At 43.2% G+C, this 22,082-nt stretch overlaps 1 protein-coding gene across 3 annotated transcripts in view; it reads right to left on the reverse strand.

Annotated features, from left to right (window-relative positions):
- Nucleotides 1-3,768: 3,768 nt before the first annotated feature.
- Nucleotides 3,769-22,082, reverse strand: part of LOC122809037 (torsin-1A-interacting protein 2-like) — a 773,156-nt gene continuing 754,842 nt past the window's right edge. For all 3 annotated transcript variants that reach the window (XM_044080245.1, XM_044080242.1, XM_044080244.1), the window contains one exon: nucleotides 3,769-4,841. In XM_044080245.1, the coding sequence (XP_043936180.1) occupies nucleotides 4,078-4,841 (764 nt within the window). In that variant the 3' untranslated portion in view covers nucleotides 3,769-4,077. The remainder of the gene's footprint in view (nucleotides 4,842-22,082) is intronic.

Genomic DNA, 22,082 nt, shown 5'->3' on the forward strand with positions numbered 1-22,082 from the left:
CTGATTCTATTTGACTTGCAGCAAATCCATCGGTAATAGGTCAGAGGATGCCTTGTATGTCAGACCCAGATCACTTCTTAGAAGTCTGTAGGATACAAATTATAGTGACAGAGCTTTGATCATGCTCAGCAATACCATCAACAAACCACATAACAGAAGCAATATGATTACCTGGAGAGTTGCTACACAGAAACTGAGGCTTCAATGTTTGTAGTGAAGTCACTGAGGTCCAGAAAGACACTGAAGTACATCAGCTAATGAACATAGAATTCTTGAGGAAAACCCCATATGCTGTTCTGACATCCTCCTCTTCATTATGAGTGAGGTACAACCTATATGGCCCTCTTTTAATAGCACAGACTAGGCCAATCATAAGAGCTCCTCTCTGTTGATGTAGTCTCTGATGAGGTTCTTACAGGGAGAAAAACTTGTGCACTCTGGTACATGGCAGAGCATGAGCGCATCCAGAATCAGATGGAACTTGCTGATGGCTTTCCAAGCCGCAGCAACCTTGGAGAATCAATCCAATAGCAGACTCAGACGGTGGTTAAGACTGCTACTGTTCGGCTAGTAGAATTGTCTTCTTGGGTGATCTGATCAATACAGGAGAAGACAATACCATACAATGCTTGAGATAGTTTTTTCAGTGGTGCAGGCTACTCCTTCCCCTTCGTAAGTTGGCTATGTTCAAATGGAGGGAGAGCATAGGGATTTGTAAAGTTTCTTCCATAGTTGTGGAGCCCAGTTTCTTCCTAAGTTTCAAACAGAGAAAGGGCAGAAAGATTTGGAAAGGTTTTGTCTATGATGGAGATGCCCCATTTCATCATCTGCTGAATGACCTCCAGACCCTGAGATTCCTGGTCAAATCACACCTCCTCTTTGCTGAATATACAAGATGTTGTTTCTCAGGTCTTGTATAGATACGTACCTAAGCCTGGATCCATGGTTACATCAACACAGAGTCTCTAAATGAGATCCTGCTTAAGACCGCAGTCAAGGAGGTTCTCACATTTTTTCCAGGGCTTGATCCACTTCAGCAGATTTGAACCTGAAGACGCGAGAACAATTAAGGGCCCTCAAGTCTAACAGGGCAGATCAGTAAACTGTGTTGCACATGTATTTAGAGCTTTGGACACTGGTGACAAAGCACCAAAGTTCTGTGGTCTTCTGGACTTGTACTGGATCAGAAAGATCACATCAGAAAGCACCAAGTCACTTGATGAGAGACTCTCCCATTCAGCCTGGAAAATATAAACAGAATTCTCTCACTTTTGAAGGCCATGGAAGAATATGGTGCTTCCAGGCTGTGTGAATGCATATTTTACAATCAGCTCCATCAGAGAATTAGCCAGAGCTTCTCTGCTATCTTCCCAAAACACTTTACATATTTCAGGGAGAAGGGTAAGCCTCAATGTCATCATAAAAGAGGGGATCAAGTGGAGTTGACCTGGGAGGACCTCAGTGGTTTTTTTTTTTTTTTGTTTACAGAGTAGGCTCTGAGTCTACTGACTTCCTATGAGCCCGAGAAGGAGGTATCCCACGTCTCCCACAAGCTCTCGGAAAGAGGAGACAGGCATGAGGCAGGTATTGGGTGATATGATAACTAGCACACAGAAATGCACCACCAATGGGTAACATGCAGGAAGGAGAGGCATATACCAGTGCCACAGCTGCCAAAAGATCATACTACCTTAATGCTATGTGCCCGAACCTGTAACTTAGGGTCTCACTAGATGAGCATCTGCTTGACATCTAGGCATTGAGACATAGGCTGTGGCGCAGGGTGACCTAACAGTCTTCCTCTATATAGGCCAAAAGTCCCTAATACAGAAATGGAGGAAGGCCAATGTGAGGCAGACCCAGAGTACCATAGACCAATAACCAGGCAACCCTTAAGTACCCCCTACCTAGATTAGGTTTGTTAGCCATTAGCTTAAGACCATCAGTTGGGCATTAGCTGACAACTCCCCGAAATGCACCTACAGGGCGAGAGCCAGCTGCACCTGGACCCCTTTTTATCTGCTGACATGGAGGAGAGGTGCAGCCTCAAGCCTACTGAGGAAGAGCTTAACACCTAGAGAACCTGTAGTGTCACTGGAATTGCTGCAAGGAATACTAGGGCTCATGCCTGTCCTTTGACCTTTGGTTCTTGTGACAATGCTCCATATGTGGCTAGGAGAGGGGCTGGATCTAAGTTTAAAATGCTGGTAGCTTTGGCAGTGTCTCATACTGGCTTCCCTCCAAAAAACTATAAAAATCAATACCGGTGCATACCGTGACTTGCAATTTCTACTGGGGCACTGGTGATTTACCTAGGCACGAATTTGAACTCTGAATGTCAGAAAGGAGATGGCAGGATTGGAGTTGAGGTTGTTAGGTATGCTGATGTAGTTTGGCATACAATGCCATTGTATGTACTGAGCAAAGTATACCTACCTTTATCAAAGGATCATCCAAAAAATGTCAATTTATGGGGAATGGAAAAGATGAATCCAAACAAAAAGACTCGTACGGGAAAGTCTTCAGTGTTAGGTTACTAGGTAACTAAATTAGAGTCTACATCACGTTAATATATCGAAATTAAATGTTCGAAGTTTCAAGCATATGAAAAAAAAAAAAAAAAAAAGACAAAGGTAACTTACCTGAGTGGTGTAAGCAGGGGGGCAAGCACCCCTACACCCCCCACTCTTTAAATATACCAACTCCCGAGACCGCACTAATGCGGTAAAGGGAAGATTTCCGTTTACTGCAATGTAGTGCAGTCTCGGAGCTGGTATATTTAAAGAGTGGGGGGGTGTGGGGGGTGCAGGGGGGGCTTGCAACAACAGTTTGTTTTGGGGTTTTTTTTTAGTACATATGTTCGAAGTTTTATAACTTTGAACATTTAAATTCGATTTTATGATGTTCGAAGTTATGAAACTTCGAACATATAATATAGACCCTTAAATTAATGCTGTTTAGCAGGAATTGCACAAGGGACAGGCAAAAAACATTCAGGAAATACTGTCATACAGGAGACCAGGGGAATGCTGTAGTCCATCTCATGGAATTAAATCTACAGGTGTGATCACACACTGAAAATAACCTGTTAACTCTTGACAGAAGATAATGGCTGTCAACAGCCTTACTGCAGTAACCAATGCCGCAAAATATGGACAACTGAGAAACAGGTGAAGAAAGACATTAAGTTACTTACCAAATTATTCTGAACAAATGTGAAAAAAGTGCAGTAAAAATGCATCATCCAACAAATTCAAACTATAGCTGCCTTGCAAACCTGCTCTAAAGCTAAAAAAAGAATGCAGCACAGAGAATATCTTTATACACTGGAAAGCACAGTAGTGCGGCAGTTAGCATTGTCGCCTGACGGCAAGAGGTTCTCCAATTCAATTCTTGTCTGGGGTGGCTTCTCTCTGGAGTTTGCATGTTATCCCTGCATTTGCGTGGGTTTCCTCCGGGTGCTCTGGTTTCCTCCCACACTCCAAAAACATGCGTCTGGAGCATTTCTCCCCAGGCTTTGGCTGAAAATGGGCTCTGTCGCAGTCTGACTTTTCCGGTAAACAAATGTTAAATAAATAAAATATATTACTATATAACAGAACCATCTTAAAGTGTAGAGATGAACTTTTGTCTCACAAATGTAAATTATTTTTTTTTTTGGGGGGGGGGGGTTTCAAGACACATAGCAGAAAATCAACTGGGTTTATAAGACCTATTGGTGCTGACACAGCAATGCAATAAAAGAAAATGCACCAAGACAGAAACTGCTTATGTACAAGGATAACCCTTTGTATGGTAGATTTTAATATACAGAAAATGTCACACAGTACTGGTTCCATTTGTCAGAATCCAGTGTATAAAGTTTGCACAGCAATTCATTTAGCTATATACGCAGCCTTGTTAAAAACGATGTTAACAGCAAGTTACTATGTTCAATCCTCATCTTGCTACTCCAGTGTAATAATGTATGTATAGCATTACTGCAGCACACTGTTTTTGTTTCCCTAAGTTATGGATCCTTAATGAAGCAATCACTTAAGGCATCTTCTTAACAGTACATAATTCTTGCTGCAACCATTAATCACAACCCTCTGTTTCAAGTTTGGTGACAGATCTGACTGGAAGAACTACATGTGAAATTCGGCTCCAAAGACCACTCAGCTTGTCCACATCCATAGTATCATGACTAGCTGGGCCTTCAGTTGTAAGGAACTTTGCCCTGAGGAAATTCCACACCTTATCCTCTAAATCTCGAAAACTAATTTTCTCATCCAACTCTTCCTCTAGAAGTACAGTTAAAAGAATCAGTACATTCTTATAGGCAGCATTTTCATGGTCACAGAACTTGTAGAATATAAGAGTAGAAGATGGAGGCAAATGTTGAAAATTCTGAATGACAGCTGCCTTTTTACCTTCTTCAAAGGCAGAGCTTAGTTTACTATCAATGCCAAGTTTTACAGTGTTGCTGTCATCTTGTTGCTTGCCAGCACCGTCAAACTGTGTGCTCCGCGATGAAGAGTAGGAGTCTGCAACCATTTGACTAATGCATCCCAGGGTCTTGCTAGTATTTTGATCACCAACAAACATGAGAATGACTGGCTGTGATGGACTACTTGTGTTGAGGTGTTTCTGAAGTGCAATACGGCTTCTCTTCCAAAACCATGGTTCTTGGCCAGGGAAATGTAACTGAAGTGACTCATATTTCCTAAGGAAGTCCTTCAGAACTGGGTTTTCTTCCTCTACTACTGATGGCAAGTCATAGTTCTTCCAAACAATGAAGGAAACTGCAGCTACTACAGGAAGGCAGAAGAAGAATATAAAACGATAGCACAAAGTGCATTCTGTAAGCAAAAGCAAGCGAGAGTTAAAATATTGTCAAGAAACAAATTTAGACTAAAGCAAATTATCAGAGGCAACTACAATTCAATAAATACTTTAAATTTAAAATGTTACATTATTAAATGACAATGCTGTATTCTGTATACTGCAGCATGTTTGCAATAATCAAGTTCTCTCATTCTTCACTTCAGTGCATGACTGAAACTCTTGAGTTCAGTGTATGTACAGATTCATCTTGCATGCTCTCTGAACTATGATGTTGTGCTACAATAACAGTTTTATGAAGCCTGGCAGAAAGCACAGAGGATTGATGCCATAAATTGTTAATGAGCTGCTTCAGTTTAGGGCTTGATTCCCTCAGTCTTCATTGGTCTACTGCGACTCTGAGAAAGTCACCTAACCAGACAGTGCTCTGGGGAAAATAGAAAATTGGGTTTGGCTCTTTAATGGTCACCTGGATTGTACACCTAGTACCCATCTATGAACCTGAGTAATAGATTTCAAGCTAGCTATTTCTGTCAGGCTATATTAGTGTAAACAAGTCGGGTAGCAGCAAAACCAATGCAGACCAGTAAAAGCCAAAAAGATTTAATAAGATTAAGCGCTTTTCGTTTGCTCTGTCAGCAAACTTCTTCAGACAACAAAAGTAATCACATTGTGAGTATATATACATTTTGCTCTGGGTTAATTAGTTGATTAATCAATTAACTTACAGAGGCAACCAACTTCTCTAATTACAGAGCCATCCACTGACAATAGTAAAATACTTATGCAAAAATACTACACATTTATTACTACCACTATTTGGTTGTGAATGCTGTTTAGTATTTTTGCATAAGTATTTTACTATTGTCAGTGGATGGCTCTGTAATTAGAGAAGTTGCCTCTAAGTTAATTGATTAATCAACTAATTAACCCAGAGCAAAATGTATATATACTCACAATGTGATTACTTTTGTTGTCTGAAGAAGTTTGCTGACAGAAACAAAAGCTTAATCTTATTAAATCTTTTTGGCTTTTACTGGTCTGCATTGGTTTTGCTGCTACCCGACTTGTTTACTAGTTTAGTTTTGTGTTTATATTTTTTTTGAGGCTATATTAGTGTGCAAGTACAGTGTTGTAATAAACAAAAAAAAGAGGTAAATGACTCCAAGCAGCAACCCGAAAGAACAGTACCTAAGCTTAATTTTACATAGTAATCCCACTGGGGATCAGTACAGCAAAGGGAAGTACCTCGTGCAGTGATAATACAGATATACTCCCTCCACAAACTCTTTTCTGACTGAATGTTTGAAAAACTTGCAGACGTGTGATTAATGGCAAATACAGTGAATGTATGTAAAACATTTCGAGCACATCTAAGTATCCCCCCCCTTAAAGTTTGGCTCCCTAGCACTGGCTCATCTTGCACGGGCAAAAAGTAATGCTTTTTGGTAATTGGCATAAAAAGCCTGTTTAACTATGAAATAAATAAATGTAAACATAAAAACTGCTACTACACAGGTAATGCATCCCTGCATAAACTGCAGCAGCAAAGCAAAATTAAAAAAAAATGTATTTATGATATTAGATGATCAAGACCACCTTCTAGAAGGAATTCCTCATGGGATTTCTTCTTCTGTAATTCCCAGCTCAGTAAAATTTTGAATGCTTCTATCCCCATGTAATTAAAGACATGTATCTCTGGCTAGCACATTATGACATACAGTCACAATACAGGACAGTTCACTTAGCCTATAATCTGTTTATCGCCATCTGCACAACAGCGCAAAAAGTAGAACAAAAAGTACAGTTTTGTACCTACCATAAATGTAGATGTTAGAGTGCTAATACAGCTGCAGTCATAACAGATGGGTTATCCTGCCATCAGGCGGGTCCTCGGTCGGCCGAATTCCAAAGTCTAGGTCCGGCATTGGTTGTCGTTGCTTCCTCCCTGAAGTCAGTGCGGCAGGGGTATAAAAGAACCAGCAGACGCCATCTTCTTCAGTTTTTCTTGCCCCAGATGTCAGGTGCCCCCAGAAGGAAGGCAAAACATAAACTTAAGTAATAATGCAATGTAAAATAATCAAAAAACAGTAGTTTGCAAGCAAATACACCATAAAAGAATACCCCAATCAGGTTGTATGAGAAGGTGCTTGTCATAAGGCCTGTCCCCAAGAGGGGATGGAGGGAGGGAAACCTGGACTGCAGCTGTATTAGCACTCGAACATCTACATTTATGGTAGGTACAAAACTGTACTATGTTCATCGTGCATACAGCTGCAGTCATAACAGATGGGTAGAATCCCAAAGCTAAAAAGGGGTGGAAGGCACTAAGTGGAACTAGGAGGAGCAAGGATGCCCTGCAAGACTGCTGTGGCAAAGCCCGCTCTAGATTTAGAGTAAAGTGGAAGGTGATGGTGCTTGGAGAAAGTGTGCACAGAACTCCAAGTGGCTGCTTCAAAAATGTCCTTGGTAGGAACCCCCCCCCCTGAGAAAAGCTGCAGAGGTAGCTGTGGCCCTTGTTGAGTGGGATCTGATGCTTGAAGGCACAGTTTTTCCATGAAATGAGTAACAAAAGCGTATGCAGTGGGCTATCCATTTTGAGATTGTCTGTTTGGAGATAGCCTTTCCTTGAGCACCTGTAGCATAGGACACAAAGAGTTGTTCAGATTTTCTGAATGGCTTTGTCCTGTCCAAATAATAACGAAGTTGTCTGTGACTGTCCAAGGAATGTAGTAGTCTTTCCCCTTTGTTTTGTGGGTTAGGATAAAAGGTAGGTAAGTGGATAGTCTGATTCAAGGCTACACTGGATACTACCTTTGGCATAAAGGAAGGGTTGGTTCGTAAGGAAACTGTCCTGATGGAAAATGATGAAAGATTGCTCAGCCATGAGGGCCTGTAGTTCCGAAACCCTGCGTGCTGAGGTGATAGCCAGAAGGAAGGCTGTTTTCCATGACAAATATTGCAGTTCTGTTGAAGCAGCTGGCTCAAATGGAGGCAGGGTCAGTTTTTCCAAAATGAAGTTGAGGTCCGAAGCAGGTACTGGTGGTTTCCTTGGGGGTTTTATATTCTTAGCCCCTCTGAGGAACTGTCTTAAGAGAGGATGAGAGAATAAAGGAGGATCTGTGTTGTATTGTGCAGAAATTGCTGAAGCATGGATCTTGGAGGAGAAGGAAAGTCCACTGTTTAACATCTCAGCTAGGTACTGTAATATTTGAGGTAAATTACCCAAGGATTCTGGCTCTTTTTCTGATTCCAGGCACAAAACCGTTTCCATTTGGCGGAGTAGGCTTTTCTGGTAGAAGGTCTTCTGGCCTCCAAGATTACATCCTGCACCTCCTTGGAGAGGAGAGTCTGTTGGGAAATCAAGGGATTCTCCATGCGGCTAGATTGAGGGTTTTCAGCTGACTGTGAAGAGTTTTGAAGTTGTGCTGGGACAACAGAAGAGGCACTAGAGGCAGGATCCATGGTGGGGAATGAGTCAGGCTCTTCAGGAGTGGATACCAGTGTTGTCTTGGCCAGTCGTGAGCAATGAGAATCATGTTTGGCCTCTCTGCTCTGGCTTTTAATAGAACTTTGGGTAGCAGAGGAAGAGGTGGAAAGGCATAGACTGTCAATGTTGTCCAATTGAAAGAAACTGCATCAACTTTCCAGGCCTGTGGATGATAGGTCCTTGAGCAAAATTTTTTTCAGTTGGTAATTTCTGTGGGTAGCAAAGAGATCTATGTCTGGCTGTCCCCATGCCTGAGTTATCTTTGCGAAAACTTGAGGATGCAACTTCCATTCGTGTGGATCTGTCATATTTCTGCTTAGGCTGTCTGCCAGTGCGTTTTCCTTCCCTGGCAGGAATTGTGCTTGAAGCTGGATTTGCAATTCCAGAGCCGTGTTCCAAAGGGACATGGCTAGTCTGCACAGGGGGTATGAATGAGTTCCTCCCTGTTTGTTTATGTACCACATCACTGTGGTGTTGTCTGTCCTTATCAATAGCTGGCCTGGATGCAGTAGGTCTTTAAAGCCATAATAGCATTTTGTACTGCCAGCATTTCCTTTTGATTGATGTGTAGGTGCTTCTCTTTTTGGGACCATTTTCCCTGAATGCACTGATCTGTCATGTGCGCCCCCCAGGCGTAGTCCGAGGCGTCTGTTGTGATGATTTGATTTGATTGAGGCATGCAGAAGGGGAGACCTATGTTTCTTTGGCATGCTTGAGCCCACCACAGAAATTCCTTTTGAAGACATGGAATGAGTGGTATAATTGTTTCCAAACTGTGGCTGTGTTGAGACCATAAGTTTTTTAGGTACCACTGAAGTTTCCTCATATGCAGCTTTGCACATGAGATCAGCAGGATGCAAGATGCCATGAATCCCATAGCCTGCAGGACTTTCCTTGCAGTCAGCCTGGTGAAGGTTGCCATTTTGCTGAAGTATTGAGATAGTTGCCCTTGCTTCTCTGGCGTGAGGTAGGCCATCTGGGTGTTTGTATTCAAGCTGGCACCCAGGAAAATTATTGTTTGAGGGTATTAGTTTTGATTTCTTTTTGTTGACTCTGTATCCCAGAAAGTTCAACAGTTTTATTACAAACGCCAGGTGTTTCAGAAGTATGTGCTTGCTGTCTGCTTGGATCAGGCAGTCATCCAGATATGGGTATATTTGTATCCCTTGAAGTCTGCAGAAGGCAAATTACTGATGCCAGGCATTTCGTAAACACTCTGGGTGCAGTAGATAAGCCAAAGGGCAATGCAGAGAATTGATAATGGGTTGAACCTGCAAGAAATCTGAGGTATCTTCTGCAATCTTGTCTGATAGGGGCATGCAGGTATGCCTCCTTGAGGTCCAATGTTACCAGCCAAGACTCCTTGCCCAGCATGGGAAGAAGTTGCTGTAATGTGAGCATCTTGAATTTTGGTACGAGTAAATATGTGTTTAGGATGGATAGGTCTAAAATAGGTCTCCAATCTTTGTCCTTCCTTGGTACCAGGAATAGTCTGGAATAAAAACCTTGACCCTGTTCTTTTGCAGGTACTTCTTGAATAGCTTTCATGTCCTTGAGAGCTGAAATTTGTTTTTGTGCCTCTGCCCTTTGATTTTGTGGCAGGTTTGGCATGCCTCTCATTTTTGGAAGGGTGTGAAAGTGCAATCTGTAGCCTCTGTCTATAATGTCCAGGATCCATTTGTCTTTTGTGACAATATGCCAATTTTTTGAAAATAATGCCAGTTTTCTGCCTAAAGGTGCTGCCATTAAAGTTTTGCTTGGCATGCAAAGGGGAAAGTCATTGTTTCTGCTTTCTGAATGACTGTGATCTATCTTCTCCACCTCTTGGTGTAGGTGCTTGCCATTGTCTGGCTCTGAATGATCCTTGAGATTGCCCTCTACCCCTCGGGTGCCTGTATCTGCCTCTGAGGTCTGTCCGTGGCTGGAAAGGACCAATTTTTTGAAGGCCAGTTTCTGCTGAAACGTGGAGGTTGTACCTGTAGGAAATCTTTCACTGTTTGCATTGATCTTGCCTTTTCCTCCATTTTCTTTAGTACCCCCTCAGCTTTAACACCAAACAATACATCTTTTTGAAGAGGTGCATCTAGTAATTTAGCTTTGACATGATCTGGTAAGGTTTGCTCTTTGAGCCATGCAGGTCTACGTATGACGGACCCTGTAACAGCAGCTCTACAAGAGGCCTCTAAAGCATCAAAACCACACTGCAAGGTATGTTTACCCACTTGCTCTGCACTATGCAACAAATCCTGCAATTCCTTTAAATCTGGTTGCTCAGGCTGTGTCATTTTGCTTTCCAACTGAGATAACAAAAACTGTTGATACTTTAACATATGGAACTGACAGTTTAATGCCCTCATGGTTAAAGTGGCCGAGGTGTACACCTCCCCCCACCACCTTTCTAAAGCTCTGGAATCTCTCTCTGAAGGTAATGGGTTTTTAGCAGTAGAGGCCTTAATTCTCTTGGGACCCTGTGAAATAGTTTCTGGGTCAGCAGCATGACTTTTGTATAGGAACTGGTGTGAATCAGGAACCCGGTAATACCTGTCAGGTTTAACAGGAGCTGAAGGTAAAGAATCTGGGTTGAGGCTGGCTTCTGTGTACACATCATCTAATATATCCAAGACAGGAGGGATAGCCAGAGGCCTGTGCTGGGGAAGCAAGAGAAAATCCCTGAGCCTTTTCTTGGAATCTGAGTAATCTTGGCCTTCCCAGTGAAAGTGTTCCCTCAAGGTATGTAGGGTTTCCCCAAAAGAATAGTCCTCAGGGGGGGAGACCGAGGGAATGGACTCCTCAGCATCAGAGACTTCAAAAGGGGAATATGAATATTCCTGGTCCTCAGAATGTTCTGAGGTAATAGAGGCTTGATCTGAGGAAGGGTAGTCTTCCTCCAATCTGGGCCTTTTGTCTGAGGGGGGTTGAGAACCCCTGATAAGAGTTATCAAATCCTCAGCCATTTTGAGCATCTGTTTTTTAGGCATGGGGCCTTGAGTGGGGGTCTGTGGACCTTGTTTTTTTAGTTTTCATGGCCACTTTCGATTTTGTGAAAGCCTTAATGGAAAAGGAGGAAGGCCTGAAGACACCTTGAGAAGTGGCAGGCCTGTCTAAACTCAGAGTTTCCCCGCCAAGAGTGGCGTCGGTATCTGTAGTCGGAATGGGGGCCGAGGAGCCTGCGACCTCGGGCACAGAAGACACCGGTAATGAAGCGTCATTGGTACTCAGGGGCTGCGTAGGCGCCTCGCTGAGAACCGGAGCACAGGTAGTCGGCTTTAGCGTGGTGTCGGTAGAAGTCGCGGACCTCGTATGTCGGTCCTTATCTTTGCGTCTTTTACTTAAAACTGGAGTCGGAGTATCCGACGACATAATGTAATTAAATTTTTTACCAAAATAGTGTTGGGCGAACTCCGCCCGACGCTTAATAGTGCATTTGTTGAATCTAGCACAAAAACGGCAGGCCGAGACGTCGTGGTCTGGGCCTAAGCAAGGAATACAGAAAGAATGGAAATCCTTATGCGGTATTTGCTTCCCACATGAAATGCAATTATTAACTTTGTCTGACATCGGTCTGAGGCAAGAAAAGTTTCCCCAACGGGGTACTTAGCTTTCAAGAAGACTTCGGCTGAAATATTTTCGTAAATCTCAGGAGCTGGCCTACCGGCACTTGCGAACTGCTTCGGGCACCGCGCGGCAAGAAAGACTGAAGATGGCGTCAGCTGGTTCTTTTATACCCCTGCCGCACTGACATCAGGGAGGAAGCTGCCGCACTGACGTCAGGGAGGAAGCTGCCGCACTGACGTCAGGGAGGAAGCGAAGACAACCGATGCCGGACCTAGACACTGGAATTCGGCCGACCGAGGACCCGCCTGACGGCAGGATAACCCATCTGTTATGACTGAAGCTGTATGCACGATGAACATCGGGCAGATTGACATTTATTGCGAGTACATATCCATTACTTCCAATTCTGAAGACAGAGGACAACTGTTGGAAAGAATCCAGAGTGGTTAAATTTAAGCTCCTGCATGTGAGAAGCCAGAGAAAGGCCAAAGGGCAAAGCTCAGAAATGACTTGAAGCAATAAGGTGCCAATGATCAAACAATGCTTGGTGAAAAGGATCAATGAATGATCAAACAGCTGTAGCCAAACTGTCCACAATGTAGATACGCTGAAGCAAGCACTGGAAACAGCAAAGCTTCTGCTAAAGTGGCATCTGACAGCAGAATTTTCCAACAAGTGTTTCTCTAAGTACTCCTTGATGGAATAGCCTGTTGGCCTTTTCAGGTAAAGCCTGAACTTGTGAAGCACATCCAAGCTATGAAGAGCACTCTCCCCTAGATTCTGCCCTCAACAGCAAATGAGATGAATTGACTTAAGTTCCGAAACTACCTAACAAAAAGATTTTGCCCCATGGCTCACCTCTAATTACCTTATAAATCCATTTGTTTCTCTCCTCCTGGAAGTGACACTCAGGCACCTCCTGACTGGGCAAGAGCCCTGTGGCCCATTCAATCCTAACTAGAATTAATAATCAGCTCATTCTTTCTCCTGAAGTGAGTCAAGAGTTTGGCAGCTGGAAGCAGGCCAGTCTGTGGGATCCTGTAGTCTTCCCTCCTTATTACCTAGGACCATAGCCCCAGGTCAACCTGTGTGAGCTCCTCAAATGCTGCTGATCAATGGGAGCATGTGTGCTACCACATACAACCTCCCTGGCTACACAGATCACCTCCACATAGCATAAGCTCACTGAGCCTGTGCTCTACAAATACAACACCCAGTGCTCCCTCTGGATGTTACCCAACTGGTGATCCAGAGCAGCCTCTCTCTTCCTCATTATCTGTGGCATCAGCCACTCGTTTCCATCTTCCCCATCTGGTTCCTTCAGTGCCCATGCCACTAATAAAACCCTGTTTGGCTGGGTTGTGGTTAGGATTTCATTCCACTCAGCCACAAGGCTAAGTCACACTGGGGAGGAAATGAGGAATAGTCTTAAGGGACATCCAAGTCATGTGCAAAACCACACAAGGATCCCTATGGGCAAGATCTCTCAGCTCTGATACCTTGTGAGCAAAGGTAATGGCCACTAAGAAAGTCATCTTCCAAGAAACACATTTCAGAGTCACTAAATCAGCTGCTCGGAGCAGAGAAGAGGAAAGCCTGTTGGTCAGGAAGCATAAATCCCAAACAGAAATTAAAGATCTGATGTTGTCATTTTCATTCATTCCTTCAACTGCTGGATTCAGATCTGATCCTCGGATCCAACCTGGCAACTTCCAGCACGTGGAACAGAAACTCTCGAGCGTCTCCCTTACCCATAATGCCCTAGCCACCTAACATACCTCAGATCTCATTTGCCACCTTAATGTATGGACATAGTCACTACATACTCTCGAGTGACTGACTTTTCTGCGAGTTATAACCTCAAAATATTTCAATTTTTTATTTAATTCCACCCTTTATATTAATCTTTTATTAATCCCTTTATTAATCTTGCATTTCTGCCCTCATTTCTATAAAGATCATCTCTGTATACTTGTGTATTTCTTGAATACCAATTGTTGATATTTCTTTTTTTTTGTACTTAGTAGTAAGTTCTTACAATAACTGGTATTTTCTTTCTAATTTCTTTCTAGTAAAAAAAAAAAAAAAAAAAAAAAAAAAAAAGTTTTTTATCTTCTTTCTAATTATGTCTGACAAAACGTCTGGTTTCAAAAAGTTCATGGCCTGCAGCCATAAGATTCCAAATTCGGACACACACTAAATGTGTCTATGGTTTAGGCCCATCTCACTTGGTTGCTAACTGTGACATATGTAAGGTTTCAATTCACAGGCCTTGATAGGAAAAAAACAAATTAATCTTAAAAGGTTTGCTACCCTTTAAACCTACTTCAACAGCCTCTGGGGCTCAAACACCCCAAAAAGTTACTAAGACACCAGATTTGATTACGTACGACTTGAGAAAAAGATCCCCAGATCTGTCTACCTCTCTGGCTCCAGTATTTGAACCTCCACTTAAAGTGGCTAAAGTTTCGGATCCAACCTCTTCAGATCAGAGAAATCTCATTGGATCCGATCACCTCAACTGCTACCGGATCCAGTCTCTTCCCAGCTCCATTCCCCTTTTTTGGAGCATTCACTGAGACCCCACTCCAGACCATCTTCTACAGCATTATCTGTTCTATCTAGTTGTTGAAGTGGGCTCCCCAGGCTATTTCCGATCTGTTGTCAAGAATCGGACTCTGAGGGATGAACCTGAAGAGAAGGCCCAGACTGAGGAAGCATGCTTGATTCCACTAAGTTTTTTCCCAAGGCAAGGATGCAGTTTTTTTATTCTGAAGGTGAGAGACTGCGAATATTGGCACCACACATTTTTTGAGCTCCCACTGCAGTTTTCTCTCATGTGGTCTGGGAGTTTTTCCTGAGCAAAAACTTACTGAAGTACAGGATTAGGAAGGTAACCTTGTGTCTGGAGGGAGGAAAGCCATCTAAAGAGCTGAGTCCAGTAAGGCTCCCAGAAAGACAATCCTGTCTGTGGGGTTTGTTTGAGATTTTTGTGCATTGCTGGTGAACCCCACTGAGGTTAGTAAGTTTTGGGTATACAACAGGTCTGCTTTGAGATTTTCCAGACTTGTTGCCTGAATGAGACATTCATCTAAGTAAGGATAAATCAGACTTCCCTTTCTCCTGCTGAAGGCCATCACTGGGGCTAGGCATTTTGTCAAAACCCTGGGAGCATTAGACAAACTAAAGGACACAGCACAGAACTGAAGGTGTATCTGATGACCTAGTCTCTCCTTTGATAATCACATCGCCACAGTAGTCAGGAAATCCTTCTACATGGCACACCTCATCACAAAAGGTTTCTCATCCAGGGGGAAAAAAAAAAAAAAGAGGTCATTGTTCCCCTCTACTCACTCAGATCCATTATAGAGTACAACACCCCTTTTGGTATGTACCTCAACAAGACATCTACAACTGGAAAGGCCACAGAAAAACCTTACAAAGAGGATTACCGAAACAGATGCCTTACGCAGACAGTCTCAAAAAACTCCAGCTTTACTCAGTCGCATATCACCTACTCGGAGGCGATCTCTGCCTAACATACAAAGCTATGTCAAACTCAGAGCTGTTGGACATGCTCCACGTAAAGAAATCCCAATCCCTCCGAGCTACACGCACAATAAACAGAACATGCTGGAGGGATAGATTCCTGTCCCAGAGACTTCTTTAGTAGGCTGAGGTGATCTCCTGATGACAAGAAGAGCAGTCATCAGTTTTGGAATGGTCGTCAGAAGCCATGGCCTATGCAGCAGCCCCAGACTCAAACAAGCTAAGTCCTTCGGCTTGTAATGAAGAGGAGGGACCCAGAGGCAAATTCAACTCTGAATGGGTCTCAATAGAGGCCCATGCCACCACTTCAGTCATATAAGGGGGCTGAGAAAGCACTGCATTTTCTTCGACAATCACAAGCCTGGGAAGACTGGCTGATGGTGAGCAAGCATAATCTGAAGTCCTAAATCTGAACAGCTTTTCCTTTTTCCACCTAGAACGATCTACTTCAACTTGACTGACGGATGACATGGTACATGGATGCCATGACGGCTCACTAAACTGTTTAGCCAGAATCTCAGCTGTATGCTTGATAGTTCTATTATAGTGAGCAAATAAACCAAAGTTAGGAACGCCATGTTCCGGAGTCACACAAAAGGAATGAAAGCAGCGGTGTGGTACCCGTTTGCACAGTGGAGACAGTTATTAACTATCTGACATTAGTCAAAAGGCCCATGAAAAGTTCCCCAACAGGGTACTTGGCTGTTAGAGGTCTTCTTTCTTTGGTGTGAACCAACCAACATAGTGACCAAGCACTCTGCTTCAGGCTCAATGGCAAGAAAGAACTGAGGTCATGGCAGCAGCCGATTCCCTTTATACCCAAACATACTGATGTTGGATAGGGCATCCGCCAGAAAAATACTCTCTGGTAATCAGGCTGGCCAAGGGCTTCCACGGTGGGAAATCCCAGAAGTCAGGACTGCAACAGTGAAACATGAATGTCTTACCTTGCCTGGTAATGGTTTACAATGGAATTTGTGGCAGATCATCTCCATGAGGAACTCTAACTCTACTGTTTGCTTTGGTTTGGTTTGGGGAACTTCTCTTTGCTTCTGCAAAGCCTATAAAGAGGTGATTGGTCCTCCTCCAGACTTTGTTCTGCATACGCAAGGGTGTGTATCATTTGATCAACAGCACTATTATATAGTGCTGAATAACTGAAGACAAATGAGCAAAATTATTTTTGCCAACAGTAAAGTTTTCTCACTCCACTGCTGTGAGACCTTTGAGTAGGTATGTTTAAGTTGGGGAGTGTGGGGGGTGTTCTCCATCTTAAAGGGTGCAGGGGGCATGTATAGTTTTCTGTCACAAAAAACTAAAGTGGAAGTTAACTTTTTCTGTGGAAAAAATGTTTTGCCTGTCATGTGACTTGTTCACTTTTAAACGGGAGCAAAACATTTTTTTTAACCTTTGTGATAATTTAAATTACTTTTTCTGTGGTGAAACTGCTGTTATTTTACTTTTGGGACTGAGGTAAGTTTAAAGTGCTTTTTACTGTGTTTTAAGCCCATACTAGTTTTACAGACTATTGCTACAAGGCTTCCCCATCGGGCTCCTATTTCGGTGTAACCATGGAACAACCTAATGGCTCCTCAGTTCTTCCAGCCACAAAAAAAAGACGGTTAAGCAGCGTTTACCCCATAGCAAAATGATACAAATGCCTTGGCCACAGGTGAGTGACTCTGCTGCGGCCAAAGCTGGTTCCACACACCACTCATCTTTTATAGGTCCTGCTGGTGTAGTCCCTACAGTCACCATGGATCAGGGGTTAGTCACGTCTTCTGTGTCTGTTGGAGTGCCCTCGACAGGCAAAGGAGAGCTACTCACCAGTCCTGGGAGACGGGCATGGAATACCACTCTGCTTGCCAGAAAAATATGCCCAACCTTGAGAAGTATTTTGCTGCCACAAGTGGGTATGTTTTCTCACATTTTCCTGTCAAAACGAAAAAAACTTAAAAGGTAATTTTTTTTCTCCTGTCTCGGTTAACCTGGACAGGAGTAATTTCTTAGGCTAAGATCAGGAGTTAGTGCAGGCTGTTGACCCTTCCTGTATGATTGTTTATGCTAAAAGGAAAAGGTATTCCTCATTTCCTTGAGATTCGAGACTTTGAACCGCAAAATGATTGCGAAAGTACAGATTATGTATTGCCTCTACAGAATTGAGATTCAGATTTTGGCAGCGTGTGGCTTCGGCGGGTAATTTTGAAGGATTGTTTCTTTGAAAGTATTTCTAGGATGAATCCATTGTTTGTGTGTAAACAGGGAAATTTCTCAGTCTCTCAGGAAGTATTATTTGTTACAACTGGAATTGCTACAACCTACTCCTATTCCTTCCATCTTGCAGGAAGTTTTTGTCACGGCCTGTAATTCCCTGGCAGCCACCCTGCTGCCCCAAAGAAAACATGCAGATTTTACAAAGTGCCTCAACTGAAGTTTTTATACATTCATTCCAGATCTAACCCAGCAGCATCTGCTTAGTAAACCAAGTTGCTGCTAATCATATGATTAGCTGTAATCCCTCCCCTGACAGAGGTGGGAAAGCTTTTGATGAATTTGGGGGTAATGTAGATCTCTTACTCAGGCTATGATTCCAAAAGAGCTTACAGAATTTGTGTTGGATTCATTTTCACAGGATTGTTTTGCTGGGGTGTCTCCTGGACACCTCAGTTCAAAAAGCTTTTCTTACACTGGAAAAATAGATCTGTATTTAGATCTTTTCTGAATTTTTCCACTCAGACTTCCAGAATCCTGAGGGATTCCCTTGCTGACACAGGTCTCACTGCATCTAGGATACCTCTTTTGCAATACTACACGAGAAAAATTAAATGGTACTGGATGTCTTTTTGGTCCCAGCATCATCCTCCTCTGACTTTTCAAATTCCAAGTTTGGTATTTGTAAAAAGGGAGACACTGTGTGGAGACACCAAGTTTCTCAAAATACTGGTCTCTCATTCTCCCTTCCTGCTCTAGTACAGTCACAACAGATGCCTTACACTTTGCATGGGCACAGTGGATATGGGAATAAAAGGACAGGGTCTATGGAACAAAAAAGACAAGCCAAAACACAAACACAATAGATGTTAGCTTTTATAAGTGCTTTCAACCATTTGTGATCTCTGGGACCTCTTCAAGTGTTTACAGACAACACCACAGTGATATGGACATAAGCAATGGGGGATCCACATCTCACCCTCTGTGCAGACTAGCCGTAGTAGCCTGGGACAGTTTTTCAAAACAATCTCACTCTACAGGCATCTTACATACCATCAGAGCACAACCGTCTAACACACAAGCCGAGAAAGACCAGAACAGGACCCTCAAAAAAAATGGAAATTGAATCAGGGGTCATCCAGCAACTGATCTAAAATATCTCTTCAGATCAGCTAATCATCAACCATCTTGTTCTGTGGACAGACTCAGCATATCCCACTTAATTCTTGTCCTCTACACTTCCCAAACTCACTCCTTCATCTGTTAATTCTGGTCTACAACTTCTCCTCTGGTTGATAAAAATATACCTGACCTGTTTGTAAACATTAAAGGGACTAAAAACATTTTCACTGTTTGTATTTTATTGTCCATAAACAAGAGCCTCCTGCTTTTCAATTTTCATATTTTTTTTCAATCCATACACTAAAGTACTTCACAAAACCTTGCCGTACATATGGGTATTGCTGAAACTATTCATGTATAGGAACATGGTTTGCTGATATAGCCTTTGTTTTTTTCATTTTATATCCTTACCAAAACTGAAAATGTCTCAAAAGTATTTCACAACACCGAAGAAAGGTGCATAATGATAAACAGCGTAATTTCAGCTCTACCAGTGTGAAAACAGAAAAACAAACAAGTTATTAGCTAGTTAAGTACACTGCCTGGATGCCAGCAAAGAAGAAATATGGAGAACATGAAAGAAAACCAAACCAAAAAGGTGAAGAGCAAACTTTGTCTGAGAAGGATCCTCCAGGTGTTCAGCAAAAAGCAGTTCAAGCTTCAGCTTTGGTTTAACACATGGCTTCCAGTAATTTAGAGGAAAAAGTGACTGATGAGGGAGGACATCCTGGGCTGTCTAGCTATCAAGGGAAATGGAGAAACCATGCAGTCAGTTTGAGGCCTGATATGCTCGGATGGGTCTTACCTGTTGGGTGAGACAAGAGGTCTGGAGTTGGATCCAGAATCCAAGGCAGATGTAGAAGATGAGGCCAAAGGAAGGGAAACCAGATCTGACAAGGCCAGTAAGGGGCGATGAGGATAACTGTGCTTGTCAATTAAGATGCTTCCTAGAGAAATTTGGGAATAAGGTGTAACGGGGGTAAGTATAAAAGAGACTGGAGGGCCAAGTGTGAAGTAGAGCATCTCTCTGAGAATACCCCAGTGGGGCAGGGTAAAGAACCCTGCAGCACTTGCTGCTGAGGGGAGATGTGAAAAGGTCACAGCATGGCTGGCTCCATCGACAAAATCATCTCCTCCATGTTGACCTTGAGAGACCACTTGTGAGGCATCAGAATGGACCTCCTTAACTTGTCTGCAGTCACAGCAGATTTCACAGGGATGAGCATTGCTATCAGAAAGTGACTGGAAGATAATGCCCACTGGCATACTCTCATAGCTTCTCCACAAAGAGGGTAAGATCTGGTTCTCCCTTGTTTGCTGATGTACCAGACCCACAGACATATTGTCTGTCTGAACATTAATAGACCTGGTTGGGAGAGTGTCTTAGGTGTGCAATGCTAGGAGGACAGCTCATCTCCAGAAAACTGATATGCAATTTGGCCTCTTCGGGAGATTACATGCCTTGGACGGTTCTGGCCAAAAAGTGCGCCCCCCCCCCCACACACACACACACACTGAGCTGGGAGGCATCCGTAGTCACTGTGGCTTTTGGTTGACAGAGAACACAGGGACAGCCTTCGTGTATTTCACTGGAGTGGATCCATCAGAAGAGGTAATTTTTGCAAGTTTGAGTTATTTTGACTGGCTTGGACAATGGGTGTTGTAGAATACAACACTGTGTTGCGAGAGTCCATTGAAGGATTCTCATATGGAACTTGGCCAGCAGTACAAGAGTGATTGCCACTGCTTGGAGTATCAGACAAGGTGGGAGGGACGAATTCTGAACAATTTTTTGACCTGGAATTAACAGTCTGAATCTGAGAAAGAGCAAAAGAAGCTATTTGGGTGGCTGTACTGAAATGAGCACCAATGATTTCCAAAGTCCGAGTTGGAGTGAGCTGAGATTTGTTGTAATTGACAGATATTCCCACACAGGAGCACAGTTGGAGTAAATAGTGCCTTGCCTGAATTAGCTGTTGCCTGGTTGGGGCAGTTAGAAGCCAGTCGTCCAGCTTTGGAAACACTCGCAATCCCAGCAGTCTCAGGTGAGCTGCTATGACTGCCATGCACTTGAACACCCTGGGAGATGTGGTGAGACCAAAGGGCTGTGCAAAGAACTGGTAATGAATGGCTCCCAGATGGAAACAGATATCTTCTGGAACATTTGTTCATGTTGATATGATAGTATGCATCTTGAAGATATACTTAGCACATCCAGTCGTCCTTGTGCAGAAATGGCAGAATGGACTGAACCGTGACCACATGGAACTTTGTGCACTGAAGTGATTGGTTTAGTTTGCCAAGATAAAGTCCCCTATCTTTTTTTGCACTAAAAAGAACCTTGAATAAGTTCCAGACTCTCTGGTTGGTATGGGGAGACCCCTTGGATGACTCTTTCTAGCTGCTTTTTTTTTTTTATCTCTAGAGAAGCTGCTTCCCTCTGACTGGGTTGTACATCGGGGATTTTCTTCTGAACTGATGGTGGGGCTTGTAAAAATGGTATGATATAACTTCTGGATATTATCCTCCGCACCCATTAATCTTTTACCTAGCCAGGCTCTCTGGTGCAGGGACAGATGACTCCCAACTGCCTCCAGAGACGGACAAGTCAGGCCTCTATTCAAGAGCACTGATAGGACCTGTCTGAGAATCTCTAGATCTCTGATTATGAGGACCACCTCTGCCGTGGGGGCAGCGTCTTCCATTTGAGTTCCCCCTTCTGCCCCTGGGGTAACTCTCCATGTGCATCTTGAAAAGAACCCTTTGATATCTTGAACCACATCTTTCTACCACCTTGTTGGTTCCTGGAAAAGGAGAGCTGAGGAGTAGAAAAACGTACACCCACCCACAGCAGACAGGGTCTTCTTCCCTTCCAGTTCGCACCTCAAGTGTGTTTCTTTCACTTTGGGGCCAAACATATTTCCATCAAAGGGTGCACCGGCAAAAGAAGATTTGAAGGATTCCACAAAATCACACAAGCGCATCCAAGCAGGTCTCCTAATGAAAATGCTTGGACACCCTGTCTATGAGGTACCTTCAGTACCATGAGATTAGCCTCATGGATGAACTGGAAATTGATTGAAGGGTAGCCAACTGTGAGGAAATGGTATTCCCTTCCTTGGAAGGTATGAACTGACAGCTTTGGTAAGCTCCTTGATCAAATCTTTCAAGTCTGGTAAAACGTGCCAGATAATTCAGCAATCTAACCGCGAAGGTCACTAAAGCATAGACACACTTCCCAAACCTGTCCAGTGCCCTAGACTCCCTGTTAGGGAGATGGACAAGGAGCTCTGTTCTACTATTTCCTTTCTTATAACTGCCACAGCAACCA

This window comes from Protopterus annectens, chromosome 8.part0 (genome assembly GCF_019279795.1).
Source record: "Protopterus annectens isolate FY-2018-M chromosome 8.part0, PAN1.0, whole genome shotgun sequence".
Lineage (NCBI taxonomy): Eukaryota > Metazoa > Chordata > Ceratodontiformes > Protopteridae > Protopterus > Protopterus annectens.